Source organism: Tripterygium wilfordii, chromosome 13 (assembly GCF_013401445.1).
Source record: "Tripterygium wilfordii isolate XIE 37 chromosome 13, ASM1340144v1, whole genome shotgun sequence".
Lineage (NCBI taxonomy): Eukaryota > Viridiplantae > Streptophyta > Magnoliopsida > Celastrales > Celastraceae > Tripterygium > Tripterygium wilfordii.
Window position 1 is genome coordinate 1229911 of NC_052244.1, and position 24284 is coordinate 1254194.

At 36.8% G+C, this 24284-nt stretch overlaps 3 protein-coding genes across 7 annotated transcripts; 2 read left to right on the forward strand and 1 right to left on the reverse strand.

Annotated features, from left to right (window-relative positions):
- The first annotated feature begins 266 nt into the window (after positions 1-266).
- On the forward strand, positions 267-11889 carry LOC120012178 (probable LRR receptor-like serine/threonine-protein kinase At1g06840). 2 transcript variants are annotated; one of them, XM_038863482.1, is made up of 21 exons: positions 267-665; positions 929-1029; positions 1840-1990; positions 2266-2337; positions 2458-2529; positions 3129-3272; positions 3360-3431; positions 3545-3616; positions 3882-3956; positions 4821-4889; positions 4987-5055; positions 5276-5347; positions 5529-5615; positions 5828-5896; positions 7028-7545; positions 8392-8547; positions 8623-8906; positions 9374-9425; positions 10039-10289; positions 10904-11038; positions 11373-11889. In XM_038863482.1, the coding sequence occupies exons 2-21, from the start codon at positions 939-941 to the stop codon at positions 11706-11708; spliced, it is 2847 nt and encodes a 948-aa protein (XP_038719410.1). In that variant the 5' UTR covers positions 267-665; positions 929-938; the 3' UTR covers positions 11709-11889. The 2 variants fall into 2 exon arrangements, with proteins under 2 accessions (XP_038719410.1, XP_038719411.1); XM_038863483.1 differs by lacking the exon at positions 2266-2337.
- Positions 11890-12662: 773 nt separating this feature from the next.
- On the forward strand, positions 12663-17093 carry LOC120013886 (putative zinc transporter At3g08650). The gene is made up of 6 exons (XM_038865856.1): positions 12663-12895; positions 13448-14086; positions 14537-14821; positions 15037-15165; positions 15524-15621; positions 16001-17093. The coding sequence occupies exons 2-6, from the start codon at positions 13628-13630 to the stop codon at positions 16812-16814; spliced, it is 1785 nt and encodes a 594-aa protein (XP_038721784.1). The 5' UTR covers positions 12663-12895; positions 13448-13627; the 3' UTR covers positions 16815-17093.
- Positions 17094-17967: 874 nt separating this feature from the next.
- On the reverse strand, positions 17968-22757 carry LOC120013887 (KH domain-containing protein At2g38610). 4 transcript variants are annotated; one of them, XM_038865858.1, is made up of 8 exons: positions 22624-22757; positions 22430-22543; positions 22201-22292; positions 20631-20782; positions 19196-19294; positions 18989-19105; positions 18730-18906; positions 17968-18473 (listed from the first exon to the last, which is right to left on the reverse strand). In XM_038865858.1, exons 2-8 carry the CDS (start codon positions 22507-22509, stop codon positions 18327-18329), a joined length of 864 nt encoding a protein of 287 aa, XP_038721786.1. In that variant the 5' UTR covers positions 22510-22543; positions 22624-22757; the 3' UTR covers positions 17968-18326. The 4 variants fall into 4 exon arrangements, with proteins under 4 accessions (XP_038721786.1, XP_038721785.1, XP_038721788.1 ...); XM_038865857.1 differs by having other exon boundaries at positions 19178-19294; positions 22624-22754; XM_038865860.1 differs by having other exon boundaries at positions 18730-18873; positions 22624-22752.
- Between the last annotated feature and the right edge of the window lie 1527 nt (positions 22758-24284).

The window sequence follows — 24284 nt, forward strand, 5'->3', positions numbered from 1 at the left end:
AACATATTTCCATAAATCTTATACTATATAAGCTTAATATAAAATTATTTTCAAGCATCAGATAGGATTAAATTATATTTTAATAAGAAAATTATACCATCCTATACGGAGTTTCAAACGGATGTAGGATTAAATTATATTTTAATAAAAAAATTATACCATCCTATACGGAATTTCAAACGGATGCTTAATGGATTGAGAGTCCATACAAATTCGCTACAGAGAAATTTACTGTTAGACAGAGAGACTGTTCAGGGTTACTCAACGCAACGGTCATTAACATTAGCAAAACGAGGATCAGCCCACCCTCTTCAAGAAAAGGCAAAAGTTTCACTGCAAAAGAAGGAAATCAGACATCTCCCAGTTCCACGCGGAGTTTTCGTCGTTAAAAAAAATTAAAGCTGTATAATATCTCTCAAATCCAATCCCTCTCGCTTTCAGGAATGGAAGATGAAACAACTGACGACAATGCCATATCAGAGAGGGCTCTGGACTCTTACGTTAACTTCCAAAAACGGTCATTATTGCATCGTTATCTGACTTGCTTTCCACTTGACGATTATGCTCAGTCATGGTCAGGAAACGAAGCTAAATAGCTTGACCTAACTGAAAAAATTCACATTCTCTGTCGTCTCCCACGCCGTGAAGCAGTGAAACTACTACAAGTAATATGTCATTCTTGTTTTTGGACTTCATTTCATTGTTGGCTCAATTTTTAATTGTTTTCTTTGGCGTCAAGGAACACTGTAGGTTTTGGTGATTTTGATTTACTCAAATCTACCAAACACGGACTTCATCGCGGTCTTGTGTAGTTTGTATTACTAATTAGGCGATAATTTGATGTTTTGTAGTTTACTTGTTGGACAGAGAATATGATTGTTGAGAGTGTCTGATTTTTACTTAGTTCTTGCTTGTTTGGGTTCGGTAGGTGCACCAGAATGTTGGGGCAGAGAGTTTGGGGATTTATCGTGGCTGTCTCCTGTGGCTTTTTTATTGTAGCAATTGCACAAACTACGGATCCTGTTGAAGGTGATTTTACTTCAGAAGCTCTTATTGGCTTTATCTTAGCAATTTCATTGCTTAAATTGCTTACTTTTTTTTTTAAAAAAAAGTTCTCGCGCTCTTTCCTTCTTATATCACTTGTAGTGCTGTATATTACCAGATGTTTGTTTACAACAAACTGGACAAATATAAGACTTGGAAGATGCTTAATTTATCTCGAATCAGATTTCTTTTACCATAAAGTAAGCTGCAGGGGTATATCAATGGTTGAAGTATCTTGAAGCAGGATATTCATAATTGTCGCAAGAGGAGGCAGAAACAAGACAAATGGGGGCCACTTCCTGCATGGAGAAATTACTTTTAAGAATGACGCTATGAAGGCTATTAATAATAAACCTTTTGTGAAAGAAAGGTAGGATCTAGGAATTTCAGAAATCAAATTCTGCCGCTGATATCTAATCTTGGCAAATGATATAAGTGAAATTTTAGGCAATCATCAATTTTTGTTGTAAGGGTGAACAACTCTATGAAGTTGACATTGAAAGTTCTGAATGATGCTACATCTACTTCTTCTTGCTTCGAACATTACATGTCGGTTATTTCAATCAATGGTAAGTATTGGCAAAGAAAAAAAAGTTTTCAGGTATCAGAGATACATAATTCTCATTTTCAAAATGCAAAAGGGTTCTGACATGGAAAAGAATGCCTTTCACATTTTCATGGTTTCTGTATTTGCTGGTAGGAAGTGGTTTGTACAAATCATAGCTTGATTGGCTTGTGCAACTTTCTCCATGAACCACATTCTGTCATTCACTTCTTAGTCATGTTAATTTTCAGTCAAGGCACTGCGAGCAGTCAAGAGCAGGTTAATTGACTCTATGAGGCATCTCAGGAGTTGGAACAGGGGGGATCCCTGTAATTCCAACTGGACTGGAGTTTTATGTTTTGATACAAATGGAGCTGATGGATACTTGCATGTCAAGGAGCTGTATGTCCTTTGTCGCACATGACTGTTTAAGTTTCCTTTCTGTACTTTTGATTGATTTTAATTTCTTATGATTCTTTGATTTTGTTGAAAAAAAGGAAATCTTATCTTTTTTACTCATTTAACCAATAATAGTTACCCTGATATGGAATAATCCACTACTTCGGTCTCTCTCCTCTTTTTTTTCCTTGTATTTTGATTACCTTTGGATTTTGTAAATACGTTGTTACATCAAGACTTTCAAAAGTGAATACTCACCTTCTTTTAGTTCGTTGCAGCCAATTGCTAAACATGAATCTATCTGGTAGTTTAGCCCCTGAACTTGGCCAACTATCTCATCTTCGAATTTTGTGAGTCATAGAAATTAGTTAGTTGATTTCTGAAGAAACTTACATTGTATTAAATGTTAATTTTCCAGAAAAATTGTCATATGATTCTGATATGTTCATTCTTTTGTTGTCTTCTGGTAGAGATTTCATGTGGAACGAATTGACTGGCAGTATACCCAAGGAGGTTGGAAATATTTCATCATTGCGGCTTCTGTAAGTTAGTTTGATGTTCTTCATTTTGGAGCCTTTTCTTCCCTCAAATGAGTAAGAAAGTATTTTTAATTTTGTTGCATCCACTGGAATGGATTCTTTTATGGTAAAATGTTGATTCATATTTAGGGGAAGAAGGGTTCAACCCCCTGTTTTAGATCACAGTAGATTAGTGGACTATGCCTATGACTGTGATGTCGATGATTCTATGTGTTACCTTGACCTCCTAAGTTCTTACTGAGTAGCCAATTGGCTATTTGTTATGATGAAATGAATCTTGAGATTTATCAACTGTTGAAAATTTGATGAATATCTGGTATTTCATCTTGAGTTTATTTTGCATGAAGATTTCCTTTGTTTCGAAAGAGTTTTTCTTTTTCTTCTCAATGATATTTTACTTAAAGTTCTATTGTTTCAAAAGAGTTCAAACTCAATCTCCATGTGCATTGAGATTTGTAATGTAAAAATGTCAATTGATGCACATTATAGGGAGGGACTCAATATTTTGCAAATCCATAATAACCGCAAGTATACCATACCATACCATTGAGATTCTGAGACTTTGCAGTAACTTAACTTCATTTGGTATAATGTGTGCACAGGCTCTTGAATGGAAACACGTTATCGGGTTCTTTACCTGACGAGCTTGGTTATCTTGCAAGTTTGAATAGACTTCAAGTAGACTCGAATCATATTTCAGGTCCAGTGCCAAAATCATTTGCTAGCTTGATCAGTGTGAAACATCTGTAAGTGGATCTTTATACCTTGGTATTTAATAGTGGAGAGGAAGCTTGTTTTCTAAGATGTATTGCATCTAATTGTGACTTCTGCAGACATTTGAATAACAACTCGATTAGCGGTCAAATTCCAGCCGAAATTTCCAAATTACCAAGACTTCTTCACTTGTGAGTTCATGCAGCATTTACTTGTTGGGGTGTGTGTGCCCTCATACCACATGTTAGTGTATCAATATTTTGACTTCTTTTGGCATTTTGGTTGATGAAATAATTCTGCACAGGCTTTTGGATAACAATAAGCTTTCTGGGAATCTTCCACCTGAATTCTCAAACTTGTCAGAGCTGCGCATACTGTATGTTCCTTCGCCTTCCACGTTATCTATGTTGTAATTTTGGATAAACTTTTTTCTTACTTTATTATATGCTGTTAGTTCTATACTTCCATTTTCTGGATAATTTCTGTTACTTGTGATGATGTGATCCTTTATTTGATGCTAGTGTCCTTCTGAAGCTTTAAGTAGCTGGCTTTAATGTGATGATGACGCACATGGACGTTAACTCATTTCTATTGGATCGAACTTTTTTGACATTTCTGATTATTTGTTCCTTGTTTTGCAGTCAGCTTGATAACAACAATTTTAAAGGGTCTAAAATACCAGCTACTTATGGAAACTTCTCCAAATTGGCAAAATTGTGAGTGATAATGACTCTGAACTATCTCTATTATGCTTTCACTTGTCCCTTGGTGGAACAGGAACATGTCTTTGGCAGACTAGCTGCTCTATGAATCTAGATGCTTGATACATGATTAACTAGACAAAGAAAAAAAACTTGAAATCTCCCTTGAGAAAGGATGACAATGTAGACTCATCATGCCATGAATCATATTCCTTTTAGTTATTTTATGGTGGATGATGGAGAGTTTTGCCTGAATCATCGCATTCATTGATTACCGAGGGGCCAGGGGCTCCTCTCTGTGGTTCTATATTAGAAGAAAGTTCCAGATATTAGACTTCTTCATCAAAAAGTTAAACCTGAAATCAGTCAGTTCAGAGGTAAACTTTATCGGTGCAAGTCAAACCTGCCTTTAAATTGTCTTAGCTATGTGTCACTATCAACCCAATCAAAGTAATGTTCCAATCCTAAATTAATTAACTCCACAATCAAGGTAAGTGTTCAAAAAGTGAAGACTTTGAACCAATGGCATCAATCAGTATGATTAGTAGCTGCGGTCTAAGTCTTAGTTCATGTCACACTTTAAAAGAGTATGTCTTGTTTGTTGCATGTGTTTGTGCAACACAATATAACAGTATCTCTAGTACGAGCTGAACTAAACAGTGACAAAGTTCGGATTTTACGTGGTATAATTCTTTCCTCGTATATGTATTATCTCTATTCATTCGCTTACGATTCATGCTTTAACTTTTTCTTTTTTCCCCTCAACAAGTGCTTTTTCTGTGGTGTTTGTCGAAATTTAAGGAACTCTTGTAGTATTAGTATGCTTGGAAAGTTCTGCTAAATGGACTGCTGATCTTTGAAATGACTTTGATGTGGCAGAAGTCTAAGAAATTGCAGCTTGCACGGAGCTATTCCTGATCTTAGTATGATACCAAATTTAATCTATTTGTAAGTAGAAGTATTTTTCAAAATCTCTGTCAGTTGTTTATTGAGCTTACTTCTAACTTGTATCTGACTCATGTTGGTTTCTGCAACACTGCCACAGGGATCTTAGCTGGAATCAACTTACTGGAAATATACCTTCAAATAAGCTATCAGATAATATGACAACTATGTATGTAAAAGGACAACACAGACTTCTTTCTTGTTGTGTGAAAAGAGATATTGTGCAAACTTTTGACTGAAGACATTTTCATTATCAAGCTTTGATACCTTTTAGTAAAAATAAATAAATTTTGCGTATGAACATAGTTGACATGCATTACCTTAGAACTCATGACACTATATGGGTTTAGGACATTTATGTTTAATTATTCTGTTCTTGTTTATTGCAGCTATCTGTCACATAACCATCTTAACGGATCCGTCCCTGAAAGTTTCTCCCGTCTTCCTTTTCTTCAGAGGCTGTAAGACTTTCACTTCCAACATAGATTTTGCTGCTTTTGATCATGGAGTTGATATTACATGTTAATGTGTAGGAAATTATAGTTTTCCTTTATGTATTATTGATGCTTTATTGTGTCACTTGGGAATACGCTTCTTTGTCCCCTCTCGTTATGATATGCTTTTTATAAATGTTCCTGACAGGTCACTTGAAAATAATTTTTTGACGGGCTCAGTCCCTGCTAACATTTGGCGTAACGTTTCCTTCTCCAAGGGCGCTAGGCTTATTCTGTAAGATCTGAAAGGCTAAGTTACTAGTGCCATATAAAATTTTCTTCATTTTTTGTGCTGGAGCATCGGCTTGTCTGAATACATTTTGATTTGTTTAAGCAAGAAAATTTAAGTCTTGCGAGTTTCAGAGTGTCATTTGTTAGTTGCTTTTCAATGTCAATACTCAATTGCTCATCCTTTTTCTTTACCTTTGTTGTGCCTTACAAATGCAGTGATCTGAGGAACAATTTACTCTCGAACATTTTAGGAGAGTTAAATCCTCCAGAGAATGTCACTTTAAGGTATGATTCTTGTTTGTATAAAGAACGCAAAGACCCCCGAACTTGAAGTTTTTGTTTTTTATTTCTGTATAGCCTTAAAGGTCTGTTAGTCAAATCATTCGACATAGTGAACAACACTGCTTATATTGTTTTGCACCTTGCTTGTGACCAAGGTTTTCAAAAATATTTGAGAGCCGCCAGTTCATGCAAAATGATGTTGGTTAGGACAATATCTAGTTAACTTTTGGCTCCTGCTCTGGTTGGATTTAATATCTTAAGGGGCATTACCTGCATTTGTGAGGGCATATGGAAAGTTGGCAAGTTGTTGGAATAATTTACTCTTATTTTGTGAGGGCATATGGAGGGTAACATGGGTGTTCCAGTGAGAAAAAGCGGAGTTGGCCAAGTGAGAATAGGGGGTATATTTGGTATGTCAGAAAGGTGGCCGTACAGTTAGGGTTACAGTTTTGTTCATCAATATGATGTGGTTCTGTATCATTTTGACATAGTGAACTTCAGCTACCACACCCTTGAGCCTAGGCACACTGTTGAACTACACCAAGTCCTTGTTTTGATTTCTCTATCTTGCTTCATGTTTTATACGCGTGCGCACACACACACACTCTTTAATCACCAGTTATTGTGTATGCTTTAACTTTCAACAAAACCAATGTTAGGTTATAAACTCCATCTTTTCAAGGTATTTTTACCAAAACTTTTTTTGGGTTCGAGTAGAAAATGCCGCCTCTCTTTTTTTTAATTTGTAGCTGCAGATATGTACTTAATCTTCTTGTCTAGTGGGAGGAGGATAAGAGTGAAGAGTTGATGGAAACAGACATACTAAGGAGACAGCCATTCTGCATCTGTAACGGTGCAGGGCTTCTACCTTTTTTTCTGTGTGTTTAAAATGTTGGAAGAAATCAACCTAATATGCAGCCCAAAATTTCTATGTAATTCAGCTAATTATCATCAACTAATTTCTCTTATGGATTCAAGTGGCTGACTCTAATGTGTGATAAAGGCTTTGACAATGATGGCAATGATATTGGCTGTTGACTATTATGTCTTGATTAAAATTTTAACGTGTTGTAATTTGAAGGTCTTGTAATTAAAATTTGATCGTGATTTTGAACTTTTATTGCTGTTCTTTAGGCTTGAAGGCAATCCTGTCTGCAGAAATGAAAATATATTGAACACAGGCCAGTTCTGTGCGTCTGAAAGCAAATGGGATGAGGGTAATGAAAGTTCAACAAATTCAACACTGACATGTCCTATCTACGCATGCCCAACGGATGATTTTTTTGAATATGTCCCAGCATCTCCAGTGCCATGCTATTGTGCAGCTCCTCTTAGAATTGGATACCGGCTGAAGAGCCCTAGTTTCTCTTATTTTCCTCAACATATTTCTTCATTTGAGAAGTATCTAACCAGCACTCTGGACTTGGAACTTTACCAACTATCAATCAATTCATTTTTGTGGGAAGCAGGCCCCCGTTTGAGGATGTACTTGAAGATTTTTCCTGCCTTTAATCGTTCTCACTCGGGTGTATTCAATTTAAGTGAGATTCAGCGAATCAGAGGCAGATATACATCCTGGGATTTTCCTAGAACTGACTTCTTTGGGCCATATGAGCTTCTCAATTTCACTCTGCTGGGACCTTATTCAAACAGTATGTATCAAGTCTACACTCTCTCGAGGTCCAACTGTCTCTTGACCTTCTCTAGTATTGGTTTGGATGAATACATGCAATTTTCACGCATAGCAAATATGAAGATCTTAAGTTATGTCTCAGTAGTTCAAAAGTATGTTGCAATATCAAAGGAATTTGGGTTAAACTAGTTATTTTCATGTGGATTACTGCATGTTATCACTGAATATACATATACATAATAATAATAATAATAATAATAATTCTTTTCACAAAGCTGAATAAAATTTGGTGTGTTCATGTACAAATTAGAGTTTGTCCACTCGTTGGAGAAATTCATTAGTTGATGAGGATTGAGGAATGACCTTGTATGTACACGTCTTCCTCAATTACTCGTGACATAGTAACTGATTAATTTAAAGCATGTGAAGTATTTTATTCGTTTATATTTTTGACTATTGTGGTACCTTTTGGAAAGGAAAATGTGCAACTACCTTTTATGAAGAGACAACGACTTTTAGTTTTACCCAAAAGTTAGCAGTAAATCTGTAATTATGTGATTCAAATCTTATTATCAGTAAAGCAAATTGTTTGGCATACTATGTGTACTTAACGTCATGTGATAGGATTAGGCGTAGCTTTTGGTTCTTGGCACAAAATCAGACTGCTTCGCAGCATCTAGTTATAACTCCAGTATCTAATCTAGTTTTCAGGTTTATGAGGAACAATGTAGCCAACGTGACATTTCCTATATTTGACGAACCTACACCTTGGCAATACTTTTTATGCAGAAATGGATTCATTACTGCCTTTTAATAATAGGGCTCATCTTTACAATGATTATTAAAATGGTTTTATTTCTGATAGTATGCTTCGAAAGTCAAAGGACAAGTATCAGTAAGGGCATTTTGGCTGCCATTATAGTAGGAGCTGTGGTCTGTGTCGCAGTATCTTTGATAGTTACACTTCTGGTGACAAGAAGACATGCTAGATACCAGCATGTATTGTCAAGGAAACACTTATGTAAGTGTACTTGGATTCACTAATCTCTCTTAAAAGTACAATGGCCGATTATCAAGTTAACTGGGTAACTTACAGCCTCAAAGATTTCCATGAAGATTGAAGGTGTGAAAGGCTTCGCATATAAAGAAATGGTCCTGGCAACAGACAATTTTAACAGCTCAAATCAAATAGGCCGAGGAGGTTATGGCATAGTTTACAGGGGGAATTTGTCTGACAACACAGTTGTTGCCATCAAGCGTGCGGAAGAAGGATCCTTACAAGGCCAAAAAGAATTTCTGACAGAGATAAAACTATTGTCAAGATTGCATCACCGGAATTTAGTTTCATTGGTTGGTTACTGCGATGAAGCAGGGGAGCAGGTATGTCTCTACTGTGCAAAACTACAAGATATCATCTTCGCATCATTTTTTCTTGTAGTTAAACTGCATTTTTAAATTGGTGTCAGGCATCCAATTATTGCAATTTGAATTCTGGACAGAAATTTGGTGGTTCTAATGTATAAAGCAGTGGAACAGAATTGCATATGCTTTTATGCTGAGTTATGCTATAATCCTTCCTTGCTTTTCTCTTGTATGCTGACAAGGTTTAACGTCTGTATGCAAAATTTAAACTCGTATCTTTTTCAAAATCCAAAGTTCGATGTTCCAAACCCGAGTTATGCTATACCAGTTTAATTGTATCGTCTCTGCCCTCTGGTGGACATTGAAATACTTTATCAAGAATATTGAACTGTTTTGGTCTGTTACAGCATCTATGCATACAAGAAACATGCTGAATACCTGATTATGGATATGATTCACCAACTTTATATGTGATGTCTGTACAGATGTTGGTCTATGAGTACATGCCGAATGGAACCTTGAGTGATTGGCTTGCGGGTATGAAAGAAATTTATTTTTTTTTACTTGAATTTGTTTCTCTTCTCAACTGTTATGCTTGTCAGCTCCATATTTTGACAAAAAAATTACAAATGGTATTTGCAAAATATATTTGCGGACAATTTTGGTCTTAGTTTTAATCAACTGCCTTCATGGATCCGTCATGGATAAAAGTTTATTTGGTTTAGCATTTTTTTTGATCTTGACTATCCATGTCCAACCCTATTCATGACTTTCTGGTTGCTGGTTGCCTCGAGAGTTCAGAGACCTTGTTTACTGTTGCTGCTTTGAAGCATGCTTTGATAAATGAAACTAATATCTTGATACCAATAAATTTGTTTCCATGGTCCTTCTCCTATAGAGCGTTTTACACAGATATTCCCAATTGCATTATTTAGTATTTACTCAGTAATCTGAACTGAACCTTGATCTGAATCTCTATTGGATCGAGGGAGACTAGAGAGGCAGGACAAGTGGACAAGTCGATTCACTGACCACATCTTTCTCTCATATTGAGAACGGATGTCATGAGAACTTATGTAGCGTTAATGATTTCAGGTAGTTATTATTTCAGATGTTGTTATCAGCTACTAATAGTTACTTTGATACGCAGCTAAAGCAAAACAGAATCTGAACTTTGGTATAAGGTTGCGAATTGCATTGGGTTCAGCCAAGGGCATCCTTTACCTCCATACTGAAGCACACCCTCCTGTATTTCACCGGGATATCAAAGCCAGCAACATACTTTTGGATTCCCACCTCAATGCTAAAGTTGCTGATTTTGGCCTGTCACGTCTTGCTCCAGTCCCAGATGCTGAAGGAACTTTGCCTAATCATGTGTCCACTGTTGTGAAGGGAACACCGGTAAAGTTGACTTTTGTATCACTACTAATATTAATGATATTGGTATATACTGACGACACCTGCTATATATTTTGATCATTTTAATTAACTAAATGATGATGACAAAGAAGAACCGATGCTTGTGTCTTTCTTGGCATAATTTTACCCCTTTTCCACACCGCACCCTCCTCTACGATGGAGAAAAGCCTTCTTTATAAATTTTTCTGAAGGAAAATTTACTGCTCAGACGTAAGTTTTGAGTTGCAAATCTGAGCTACAATTTTTATTCCTCGAGCAACCCATGGCTACTTGATGGCTCCTCAGCGGTGGACTTCCATTGTTCTTCTTGCTCCTAGCGAATCATTGCCCTTGAAGAGAATGAATGGGCAATGTAATTGCGGTATTACACTCACTGGCTGGATACAAAAGGTTGATTTATCTGGATGTCCCAACACTTCTCAGAAGCTTTTAGTCTTGAAAAATGATTGATTTGTAACTGTCTAAATGAACGTATTCATTGAATTTCCTTTGAAAAGAAATTATAAACTGTCTACTGCTGATTTAACAGATGCACACGGCACTAGTACATCCTATAAATGTCATAACTATACGTGTGTCTCTGATCATGCTTTCAGGGATACCTTGATCCAGAATACTTCTTGACCCATAAGCTGACAGACAAAAGCGATGTCTATAGCCTTGGAGTTGTGTTTCTGGAGCTCTTGACGGGTATGCGACCAATATCACGTGGCAAAAACATTGTCCGAGAGGTATCTGCTTATGTTAAATGTTCTTTTAGATGTATCCAATTTTGAATACATACATCTTTTGTTTTTGAGATGAATGCTTCAAAAATTAAGTCAATTTCGCAAAATATCCAAGAAAAAAAATCATCAAAAATTACTGATACATCTGCTCACACAATTGCAACAAGTTATTCAGGCTGTAAAGAACTTTATATATATCTCTCCGTATAACAAGAGTTACAATGCTTTGAACTCATCTTTCATTTTCTTGGAGTTTTGCTGGCAACTATACCAAATTTGGTTCTCTCCATAGTATGCCCCTATGCCAGTGATATAAAGACTAAATGTTTGGTTTCAGGTGAATATGGCTCACAAGTCGGGCACAATGTTCTCCATCATAGACAGCAAAATGGGCTCTTACCCATCTGAATGTGTAGATAGGTTCTTAAATCTGGCACTCGCATGTTGCCATGACAAGCCAGAAAATCGACCACCGATGTTGGACGTGGTGAGAGAGCTTGAAAACATACTCAAAATGATGCCAGAAACTGATTTCATCTTTCCAGAATCCAGTTCCACGCATTCTGGCCAATCAGCATCATCATCTTATGTGAACAGGGATCTGTACATGTCTTCTGATATTGTGGGGAGTGATCTTATTAGTGATGTTACTTCGACCATTACACCTCGCTAGACAGACGCTCAGAGAATTCCCCCACTTTTTCTTTTCTTTTTTTTTGTTTCTTTTACCTCATAATAGAGGTGGGGAAGGCTTTTTTTTTTTTGCTCATGTACAGTTTAGGCATAGTATGTGAAGTAAATTAAGTCATAAACTAGTGGTATATTTTGAAATATATTTACCAAAAATTATTACTTTTTTTTTTTGTATATGATACCAAAATAATTACATACTTTCATTTTATTTTAGGATGTTTGACATTTAACAAGAGGATAGGGCAGGTGGACCATGAAGGATCCTAGAAAGCCAGAAGAGGACCAACGTATGCACCTAGTTTTATAGGAAATAACAACACTGGTCCCCATTTAGTAGCATGGTCACAGGACGGAACTTGGTATGTGTAGGTTAGATATATGTATTCGGATTCAATTATCTTGATATTTGTGGATTAAATGTCAGTATTCAGATTTGATTTTATGTTACAAATTATATTTACAACTGAACTGAAACATTTATTGGGATGTATTGTTGTTTTTAGAATTTACCATGCAAAATAGGTCTTGCGATGAGTCTATTTTGGGGTGAATTCTCACTTTTTTGTCAGGACAGTCATAAAAAGGATGATAACAAATTAACAATGTCCGCTTTTATGGTTATTTGAAATACTGCAGCTTTGATCCAATTATCCATCAATTTAGACTTTCATTCAATAACTTTGAAGTAAGATTACAGATTACGAATTGACATTTATCCAACCGAACACTTTCAATTTGGACTCATTTTCTCATACCCATTATATCCTAAAGTCATAAATAATCAAATATTTTTCTTAAAAAAATAACTGCTTTCCTGTTGGGGCTTACATATGTCCACCCATTTTGTCTTATACGCGCTTTCTCTGCGTTGCGTGATTTGCAGGTTCTGTGGGTGGGTTAGTGTAAGAAAACAATGTGCTGCTTTGGATTTGTAAATATATTTTCCATATATTTAATAAAACATGTTTTTAAATAAAAAGCGTATTAAATTGTTACTATTTTTAAATTAATGCGCCGTATAGAGAGAGTAGAAACAGAATTCTCAAAATTATTCCTTGGAATTATTCCTTCCTTTTGTATCCACTGCTGAGATTATAAAATCTATATACTAGTGTCGTTCCTTCTTGGGCTTGGACTCGTTCTCGATCGATTTCGTTGATTCCACAGGTGAGTTCGATTCTTTAGTTACATTCGATCCGATTATGTATTTCCTTGATCGAAATCGATTTGGGGATTCCTTTTTCTTTCAATTTTCGCTAAATATTTGTATAATTACTTATTTTTCTTCGTTGATTAGATGCCTTTTGGCTGCTGATTTATTCTTCATTTGCGGATTTCAATTCTGACTCGATTATTAGGGCATAGATGCCCTTTTTGCTACTTTTTATCTTCGATGGATTGTGGACCGGGGAGGTTCAAATTGCATATGAGATGTCTGACAATTACAATTTTTTAATTGATGATTCCAGCTCCCATATTCTGTATGAGTGGATTTTAATTTGCACCTTGAGAGAGGGTTTGAGAGATAATTAGTTTGATTTCTTGATAATCTGAACTGGGCAAAAAGTTTAGGCTTTGATGCCTTGTGTGTGTTTGTTTGTATTCAAGATTGGTTTTTTGTTCATAGTTGGGATCGTGGTTTCATTTATTCATATAATTGAGTAAGGTGTCTGATATGACGACTGTTGCTTCTCCTGACAATTGGACTTCCGTTTGCAGCTGATTGGCCATTCTCCAACAATGCTACTTTGACTTCTGATTGCCGCTCTTGAATTTATCAGTGCTGACACCTTGGAGTTAGCACTGATGGAGTTTCTATAGCATATTTGGAAAGCTAGCACTAGCAATTCTGTCTAGACTCCAGAGAGGTGACATAGTTTCTTTTTCTGGGTGGCGTATATGTACGGAACAATGCATTTTGGAATGAAGCAAGTCCTTTTACCTTTGCTGTTCTCTGTACTGCTCTGTGGTTGTATTAGGGCAGAGTCTGAAAGTGAGAACCCACAGAAGTTGAGATCAGCTCCACACGAAATTGTCGGAAATGTTGTTATAGATGGCACTGGGAGGGAGAGTATTATTACTGGGCAGGGTGAGAGGAAGGGCAGCTACAATAGAGTCTCGGTGTCTACGGTAGCATTGTTTACGTTGGCAATGGCTGGTGCAACTGGTTTAGGGGCAGTGCCTTTCTTCTTTGTGGAGCTTGATCCTCAGTGGGCTGGAATTTGCAATGGAATGGCTGCAGGTGTGATGTTGGCTGCAAGCTTTGACCTTATACAGGAAGGCCAGGAGCATGGTGCTGGCAGTTGGGTTGTGTTTGGAATTCTAGCGGGTGGCATTTTTATATTGCTTTGTAAGAAGGTGATGCTAGCCTTCTAATTTCGGCGTTTTCTTCATTCACCTCTAATGATTGACCTAATTTCCTGCTTCTTTGTCATTTCTGTTTCTAATGTATTACATGTGGTATGGTGGTACCCCTATATTCCCTAAGACATGCGGATTGTTGTCCGTGAATTTTGCAAATAAGAACTGTTTTCCACATTTGCTGCTCTTTTTGAAGAAAATTATGTGAACCTTTTCAAATTATTTTTCTAATCACGTAGGCTAGCCAATAGCCTACTTTATCGAAGCTTCTAGCGTACACTGATAGTTTAGTGTCTAACCCAGTAACCCACTATGATTTTTGTTTCAGTGTTGTGCTTTGAATCTACATTTATTCTCTCTCTCTCTCTCTCTCTCCTCTTTGTGTTCCTCCATACCGTGCTTTAGTATATTGATGTCTGGTTTTCTGTGCACAAATTCTGAGTTCAGTTGCTTGAACAATATGGGGAAGTCAGCATGTTGGATATAAAAGGTGCAGATGCAGCTAAAGTTGTTCTTGTTATTGGAATAATGACACTTCATTCATTTGGAGAGGGCTCTGGTGTTGGAGTTTCTTTTGCTGGCTCAAAAGGTTTCACTCAGGGACTTTTGGTAACATTAGCAATAGCTGTACACAACATACCAGAAGGTTTAGCTGTAAGTATGGTGCTTGCATCGAGGGGTGTCTCTCCACAGAATGCAATGTTATGGAGTGTAATTACATCCTTACCCCAGGTAACATATTTTCCTTTATGAGGTTGTATGTTGAATGTATGGTCATCTTATATGAATTTGATTTGGTAAAACTAAGAAAATGAATGTTTTGACTCTAAAAACTGGAAGACTTTAAAGCTCCAATACTATTAGTAGGATGTCATACAAATAATTTTGTTCCATTTCGCATTGCTTCATCTCATTGATCGTTGTCAATCAAAATTATTTTTTTACAGCCCATTGTTGCAGTGCCTGCATTTATATGTGCCGATGCATTTAACAAATTCCTGCCATTTTGTACTGGCTTTGCTGCTGGGTGTATGATCTGGATGGTTGCTGCTGAGGTGCTTCCTGATGCATTCAAGGTAAGTTGTCAAATTGGATGTAGTAATACCTGGTATGTAACTGATGGATTTTCTACTTCATTTTGCATTAATCAGTCTTTCTTTGACTGATTAAGAATTCCATGTCTCGATATGGATGTTATTCCATTCAGCATGTGGTTTGGGGTAATATGCTGGTTGACTTGAATTTCTAGGTTAATTTTTATTGGAAGGAAAACCAGAAAGTAAACAATTATAGTGTTAGAAAGGGAAGCTCTAGAGTTAAATTTCAAATTTGTATCACATTTGAGTTTGTTGCAACCTCTTTACTTTAAAGTATGTCTTAGTTTTCCATATTCAGAGCATGATGGCAAATCCCACTATTTTCTTTTGGTTATAGGAGGCCTCTCCATCTCACGTGGCATCTGCAGCCACAATTTCTGTAGCATTTATGGAAGCTCTCAGCACTTTTTTCCAGAATTTTAGTCATCAATACAGGTAAATTGCTATACATGTTCATTGTTCAGGTGATTGCGCGACCATGAATAATGTCACTGGCTTATCCATGAACATGCCACATCTTGGTAAATTGTTAGTTAACACATTTGAACGCTTGAGGTCCATAAATTGTTCTAGGACATGGGATGTTTGCATTACCTCTTTCGGTTGGCTAGCGCAGCCTGATTATTAACGTCTTTTAACTATTAACTGTAAATGGTATTAGTCATGAGCAGAATGTGATTTTAATTTGAATTATGGTATTCTGTTCCCAATGCCACTTTCTCATTAATGTCCGCCGATTTTGCTCATATTGTAGCCCATTGTGATTTTATTATCATCCTTCTCACAAACTTGCTTTCCTATGTCTATATTGCAGTTCAGAAGATGCTTCTGGCTTCTTTGTTTCATTACTTTTTGGTCTTGGGCCGTTACTTGGGGGCATTATTCTTGTTGCATTTGCACTTTCTTTCCGTCTTCAGCATGCCCTTCTCATGGGTGTCGCATCTGGCATTGCCTTTGTCCTTGGTGCCTGGCGACCACTACAACTACTTCTGTCTTCAAAAATGGGATTTTTCCCCATGATGACGTTGCTTGTTATGGGTGCTGCATTTGTCAATTTTTTAAGTTCCACCGTCTCAAGACTTGCTGGCCGCAAAAGAGCTTCAGCAAATGATTTACCCATAGGATCCGGTTTCCCAATGAGTGTTCAAACCCTTCAGTCGTTCTTATCATGTGGAGCAGTTGCCGTTCATGCTTTGGCCGAGGGGCTTGCCCTTGGAGTGGCTGCACCGAAAGCTTATGGACTTGGTCGGCACATGGTTCTTCCTGTATCTCTCCATGGACTTCCTCGGGGTGCAGCTGTGGCAAGCTGCATTTTTGGGGCCACGGACAGCTGGCACAACTCCCTTGCAGCAGCAGCTCTTATTGGGTTTATGGGCCCAACGTCTGCAATTGGAGCAATACTTGCAGGAATCGACTACAGTGGTCTAGATCATGTGATGGTGTTTGCTTGTGGGGGATTGCTTCCAAGCTTTGGAAGAATCATCAGGAGAGCATTGAGCTTGAATGCACAAAAAAGTAGCTGTGGGCTTTTGATTGGAGTGGGGTTTGCTACTCTCTGTTTAACATTCACCAAGTTGGTTTGCTTACACACACCTTACTGCAATTCTGCTCCTGAGGCTGTAAGATGAAGCATCTGGGACACAAGTTTGGCTCCTCAGACAGACCAGCATACTCACAGATTGTAGAATAGATTGTGGCAAAGGGAAAAAAGGATGGGATGAAGGGAAAATTTAGTGGGAAATGTGACATGTCTTGACTCTTGAGTAGGTGAGCTTTTGAACTCCACACTAATTTAAGAGAGATATGGTGATTTTCCCTTATGGTTTCCATTTATACAAGCATACAGCTCTGATGCTGAGATTTTTACGGCACGACATTCCTACAGAAGAAATCCTTTTGAGGCTTTATCGTTGCTGCTTTCTGGAATTTAATTTATCTTATTGCTGATGTGGGCTCTAATCCAGAAAACCGAGTTTTCCTTTCTGAGCTCGGTTGGAGTTAGAACCGGCTGTCCAATTGAGTCGGGCCGAGCCCGGTTCTTGAAACCAAGTTAGAACTGCCCAGCACTTTGAGGCCCACTCATCACTTTTCTCCTTTATGAACCCAGATGAAGTTGGGCCGGGCTTGGCTCTTCAAAGCCCAGTTAGAACTGCCTGGCCCTTATAGAAAGAGAGTTAACAAGGTTGGACCGTAGATTCGTTAGAAGGTTGAACAGCTTGTCTTTTTAACCTAACCCTAAACCTTCTGATATGAGCTTCATCAGCCAAATGTAATCACAAATTCACAATATACAATTTCTAAAAATACAGATCATTTCAACTCACAAGCATTCATAGAAGGAAAAAAAAAAATGTGGTTGATCCATTCTGACTGAACCACACGAATATCGTCCCAGATATACCAAATATTAGGACGGACACACATAATTTCATATAAGACCGATGATTCTACATGAATCATATGCGTCCAACACTGTATTTGGGATAACTGAGACAAAATTGAGATACTGAACATTTTCCTTAACAAGTAAAAAAAAAATGATAACAAAGCAATCTCAAATTCAAATTCAACAAACACAAGCATATTCAGATGCTTGAGAATGAGCGCATATATCATTCAGCATAGATGTGTCAAGATTCCAGAGACAAAATCCAGAAGCTTTTGAGACAATATGGAGAAAAACAAACACCAATCTCTGTCTCAATGCTCGACACACCGACAAAACTCCTTCCCCACAGCGTCTTAAATACCTAATAATCGATGTCTCGATCCACGACATCCATTAACAACACAAGAATAAATCCAATGAATGTAAATCCAACTTACAATGAAATATAGACCTCCCAAACCTAAATTCAACAGCAAACTATATAATTCTTGTTTTTTTTTTCCTTTCAATTCTTCTCTCCATTTTTTTTTGTTCCCGCTCTCCAAAAGAAAAAAAAAAAAAAAGAACCAACAATTTTTAAACAAAAAAGCCCCCGAACGGAAAGCTGACCAGCAAAGAACTGTTAGCCTATTCTTTCGTTGCTGTTCTGCTGAAATGTGATGTGTTGGAAGTAATGCTTGGGCGTTTTATCCTGGAGCAGGACAGAAACCAATGCATATATATGTATATATGGGTACATGGATATGAGTTTTCAGCATCCTGTTTTCGGGCGTTTCATTCCACTTGTATTGAACGGGGAGATGCTACTGCTTGGCCCGGGACTCTCTTCTCTGAAATTTGAATTTATCAAGGCCAGTTCACGCAGCTGCTGCCTCTTGATAAAATCCTGAGACTCATCCTGCATAATTTACAACACCAATATGAAAAGTTAGATAAATAGTAAGAACATGATAGCTGCAGGCATGAGCGTGAAAAAAGAGAGAAGAAAAACCGCATAGAAACAGAAAAAAGAACTTGATTCGCTTCTAATGTCCTCTTTGACCATAGTGTCTTAAAGAAACAACAAACGGATGGAGATGGACAACACGAAATAGATAGTCAGAGGTAACACAAAAGTTTCAAATAAAAATGAAAACCAAGCTGGAGGTTAATACCACAGGCTTGAGCAGTTCCTCGATGATTTCTTGTGCTTGTCTCAGCCTTATGTCAACAATATTGGCAGGTAAATCAGCCTCAATCAAGATATGGAGTGGGTCATTCAAGTGCTCATAGCCTGGTCTTCCTCTTAGCTTCTCTTCCTTGAGATGGAACAAGAGGGAAAAAGGCTTATGCTAGGAACCAGAGAAAATCTTTAAATTTCAAATTTTAAGCATATCACACCAGAAAATTAAGAATACATGAGGCTGTAATTACCTTTTCCGGATCCTTTATTGACCCTTTCCCTCTAATGTATACACGGCAGCCAGTGGTAGCTTCCACACGTTTTAGCGAATTGCCTCTAGGGCCCAGAAGTCTCCCAACAAAATTGAACTAGCAACCACAAAGAAACAGATATTTAAGACACTGTAATGGAAGATGGATTTCCATAAATTGCTAACTTACATTTGGATAAGTATCTACTGGAATTTCGAGACGCAAAATCCCCTTCACAGTATATGAACTAGGGCTTGCAGGTGCACCTTGCCAGTCCATCGTCATTCCAGTAGGTCCACTTAATCGCTGTAATGCAGTCAAGTTTTGATTAAGCTTTTGTAGAAAAAGAGAAGTAAGCAATAAAAATCAAAGCGCAAAAAGAATCCTACAGCCGTTCTTGTGGGTCTTACTAAGCACATTAACATAATTTGTGACTATCCATGCAAGGTACCTGTACTCTTTTTTACACAATAATGACAATATTGTTCTTAGGGGGAAACCGTTGTCACAGGTCTCTTTTTCAATTGTCTCATTCCACAACAGGGCAAAAGGTAACAAACAAATTGTGAGCTTCGAAGCTCAAACCTAACCATCTAGCTTGCTTTGTCAAAGTAAATTGCATATTTGATTGCTAAAAAACATCAGTTCCTACATCCACAAGTTTCGTGTTTCCAGAGCACCACTAATCCCCTGAAAAAAATTAGAAAAAAAGGGGAAAAAAAGGATGAACAAGAGAAAGAAAGTTTGTTCAATTACATGGAATGCAGCATATACCATTGGCACTTATCTAACCTAGATGGATCTTTGGGACATACATCAAATGGGAAAGTGCAGTAATCAACTCTTTCCAGGAATCTATAAGATGCCTTATATCCTTGTTTGTCATTACATTATAAGGTCCATCTGTAGGTTCACTGGAAAACTCAACAATTTCAGAAACGCACTAGAGACATATGGGAAGGAAAAGAATGCACCGACCAGGCGACCAAGAATATGTAAGAAAACTACTTTGCGAAATAGTCATGTAACCCCGCTACACGTCAAAATTATTCTAAAGTTTCAGAAGACAACTTGCGAAAAAATATGGGAAGAAGGATATAATGAACAAAGTGCACTTAAAAGTATCACACTACAGTATTTTTCAATAGTCCAAGTCGTCAGGTTAAGTCAATTTTACTGTCAGAGGACGAGGCAAGGCAAGAATAGTTCTTGTGAATTAAATACATTGATGATCAGCTCATAAGTAAAAAACAACAAGATGAAGGAAAACAACTACCAAAATTTTGTTTCTTCTTTATGTTTGAAGGAGAAAATAAAACTATCTAACATGAAACAAGCGCTCAGGGATAAACACATTCAATGAATTCTCATTTTTTAATGCTTTAAAGTTTAAACATGTTTATCAGAAACTTAGTTAGTTTCCCAAGTGAAAGATAAACTTGAAACCAATTTTACTAGTATGCTTTTTTTGCCCAAATAATGAAGTCCTAAGCGGAGAGCAAACAAAAACTTCAATTGTCTGGCAGATTTTCTGCATGGACCTCAAAAATAGAACCATTAAATTGCAGGTAAAACAAGATATGACAATGAAAATTGAGGATGAGAAATTAGGATGCTAACTAAAACACCAACAAACAATTACCTCCTGGGGAAGACCATTCCAACCACCTGAGCCTGAACCCGAGATATTTGACGTCAGGTTTGAGGAAGCCATGGGACTGGGACTTCTATGCCGCAGTCTGTCAAAGTCTCCAAATCCTTGGTTTGACATCATTCCCGAAACCCGAAAGATCTCTGCTATTAAGAAGAGCAATAAAAAATGAAAAAAAAAAAAAAACACACGCACACACACACACACTAGTTTCTGAGGTAATCGTGACAAAGTACAAAAACAGAAATTCACACAATAGAAAAAAAATAGGAATATACAGAAATACAGATGCAGGATTGTTACAAAAAAAAAAAATGGAGCATAAAGGAAATTAAATAACGAAGAACTGGTTTTCAAACGAAAAAATTCTATGACAAGTCCTTGATTCAAACGAAAAAATGGTATAACTGATATCAGTCCCACTTATAGGACACTTTCCCACAAATTAACAAAAGCTGACAAGAATGCCAAGAAACCGGTGAAAACCCAATTATAATTTAGAATGCACATATTTATATAGTTTAGGAAAAGCTTTATGTCCACATCTTCCATGGCATAAGTTAGGGAATTCTAAAACATAACAGTAATCAAGTTACAAAAGCATCAGAATAACTGGAACATTGATTACTCGACCACCAACTTAAATCACCTCTCTGATTATGAAGGTGGTCAAAATAACCCCCCACCTTCCATATTTTCAGACTCTGTAGAAGTACAAACTCCACTACTTTAATTTTTCCCCACACGATGTAATGGGTATGGCACAAATGCCTACATAGACCACTCACAAAAAACACTCAACTTTTATATACTCATCTGACTCCTCATACCCAGCAATGCAGGGTTAGTTGCGTGAGTTCGTAAGAAAAATTAGTTGGAATCCATTTTTTGGATTTTCTTTTACCATTCATTCCTATCTAAGACTACACTCCTAATAAACCACATAGATCACATTTTCCATGTACTTCCTTAACATTTCTGTCCGAGTTTTTATGGACTTAGCTTTTATACCCTAAATAATCAATTTCCATATCAACATCTGAGTTGCCCTTAAATTGTATACATTCCTTGCTTTCAGCAAATACACGTGTGAAAAATCCAGAACTACGTAATTCAAGTTTTACGACACTGAAAATAAACTGATTATAAAGGTATAATAATCCCCACTTGATAGACATCATGGTTGATTTTTGAGATGGCTCTATCATACACGAATGAATTACTCAAGAACTACCTTAAGCACAGATGAATGGAGACATTTACAAAGCTCAGTGACATAACCCTAATACCCTAGAACAAAAAGGAAGTCCGACAATAAATCAAACCAAGACTACAGAAATTAACCCTAGAACAAAAGGGAAGTATGGCATTGGGGGAGGCAAACACGTATAACTCTTGATTACAAGAACCAACTAATCAAACTGATCCAATCACAACAAATAAGCACATCGATAAAGCCTATAATGCAGTGAAGTGGAGAATCCAAGTTCAAAATAAGTAAACAAGCACATTAAGCCCGAGGAAATCCTAGATCCAAAACTCAAAAACTGGGAAATTATACCTTGATTTAAGAGTCGGCTACATATGGGAATCACCTGCATGAAAGGTCCTAGCTTCTGATGCTCCGCTAACAACTCTTGCAAGTAGTACTGGCTGCAAAGAAAACGCCAAACAGATCAAAACCCAGATTCTTTCTCCCAAATAATCACTAGAGAGATTATCAAAACATTTTCAGAGCTGTTTCCATAGTTACAACAAGATTATTAGTTAGTTTTGTATTTGGGTCATACCTATCAACATCTGGGGTGCTTCTAATCTGTGGAGAAGCAGCTCTTGCAGGAGAGAAGTTGGAATTATACAAACCTGACATGGCTCTTCGGGTAGAAATCCCTTTTCTTTTTCCACTGACAAAAATAATAAGAATCAGAAAACCAAAAAAAAAAAAAGGGTTTTGATTGCAGAAGAAAAAGGAGGAAAACAACACCATCAATAAAGGAAGGGGGTCTCTCGCAGACAAGTCCTCTGTAACTGTGAATTTTGCAGGAAAAGTAGACAAAAATCTCTTATTATTATTTATTTCATTTCCTCAAATAATCAAAAAAATAAAAAATATATATATATATAATTCACCATAATCACATTGAGGAATCAAAAATGGCAGACATTTTCACAGCCAGGGAATTTATTTTTACAGATTACATTTCTATATTCTTGGTCCACATGCGCCTACGGATGAAACTGCAACGATGGACACGTGTTAATCATGCAGAGAATCATATTGGTCTACACGGACCCACACAGCTAGTGACAAACGATTAATGATGTTGCCAACGAGGTCTTAGCTGGAAGATTGAAGGTGCCAATGCTTTCACACACTATTATGCGGCGTCGTTTTCAGATTTGTCAATTACTTCTCTCTTTTTTATACTGTACAAGTGTTGACCATTTTGTGACCAAAATCACTTTAGAGCAACTCAAGCCTTATATTTTGGCAGATTTAGAAAACAAATAAATTAAATTGTAATCAAAATATCACCAAATTATGTTATCAATATCATTATTGTTAATTGCAAATGAGTCATTGGTTGAGTGGCAATGACTTTGCATGTCCTTGACTGAGGTCATGGGTTCTAGTCTCACCTCCTCCAAATATTTTATAAGGAGGTGTGTGGGTTTCGTCTGCCCCTACGTGGGCTTGATAGTCTGCCCCTGCATGGGCTTGATCTGTGCCTTCTGCGTGGGGTCTGTTGACGCCTGTACTTTCATAGACTTGATCTGGTGGTGTGTCGTATATCATTATTGTTAATTACAATTCTTTAGCATGATAGCTATTTCATTTGATGTATTTAATACCCTAATTTACCCCCAAAAAAAATATAATTTAAGTTTCAAAAAAGGGGTCCCAATTCTTAATGGTTGTGATGTGTGACACAAAATTTGACAGAAATTATGTGTTATCACTATCATTATTGTTAATTACAATCCTTTCCCGTAATAGATATTTCATTTGATGTATTGAATGCCCTAACTTATCCTAAAAAAAAGAATTTAAGTTTCAAAAAAAGGGTCCCAATTATTAATGGTTGTGATGTGTGACACATATTTGACTTTTGTTTTAGAAGCCCAAATCATATGTCCACCAACTAAAATGGTTACGTAAAATATACGTAGGCATTCCCAAATAACAAAATATCGTTAATAATTGTCTGATACAGAGAGTTAACAGCTTTTGTTTAATTGATAATGACATCATATAAATTTACTTTTTGTATATAAATTTTCCACATGAAAACATGGTAAATTGAATCAAAGTCCAACGTGTGATCACAAAGGAATTAACAACTTTGTTTTACTACGTAAGCCTTTATTTCTTTATTTCTATTTCTTTTAATTTGTTGAGGCCATCAATTAAATTAAATGTTGAAGATGTTGCTGTTAGTAGTAATATAACATTCTGTTATTGTATATTACTTCAAGAATATTAGGAAATGCTGAGAATTCTAAGAATTAAATTTAAGTAGATTGATTAGTATATATAGTGATGACGTTTAAAACTGGCACGGTATTGATGACGTATATCATGTGATCGAGATTTTATGTGTAGGACGAAATCCAATATAACCATGTCTTAGAAGAGTCTCTCCT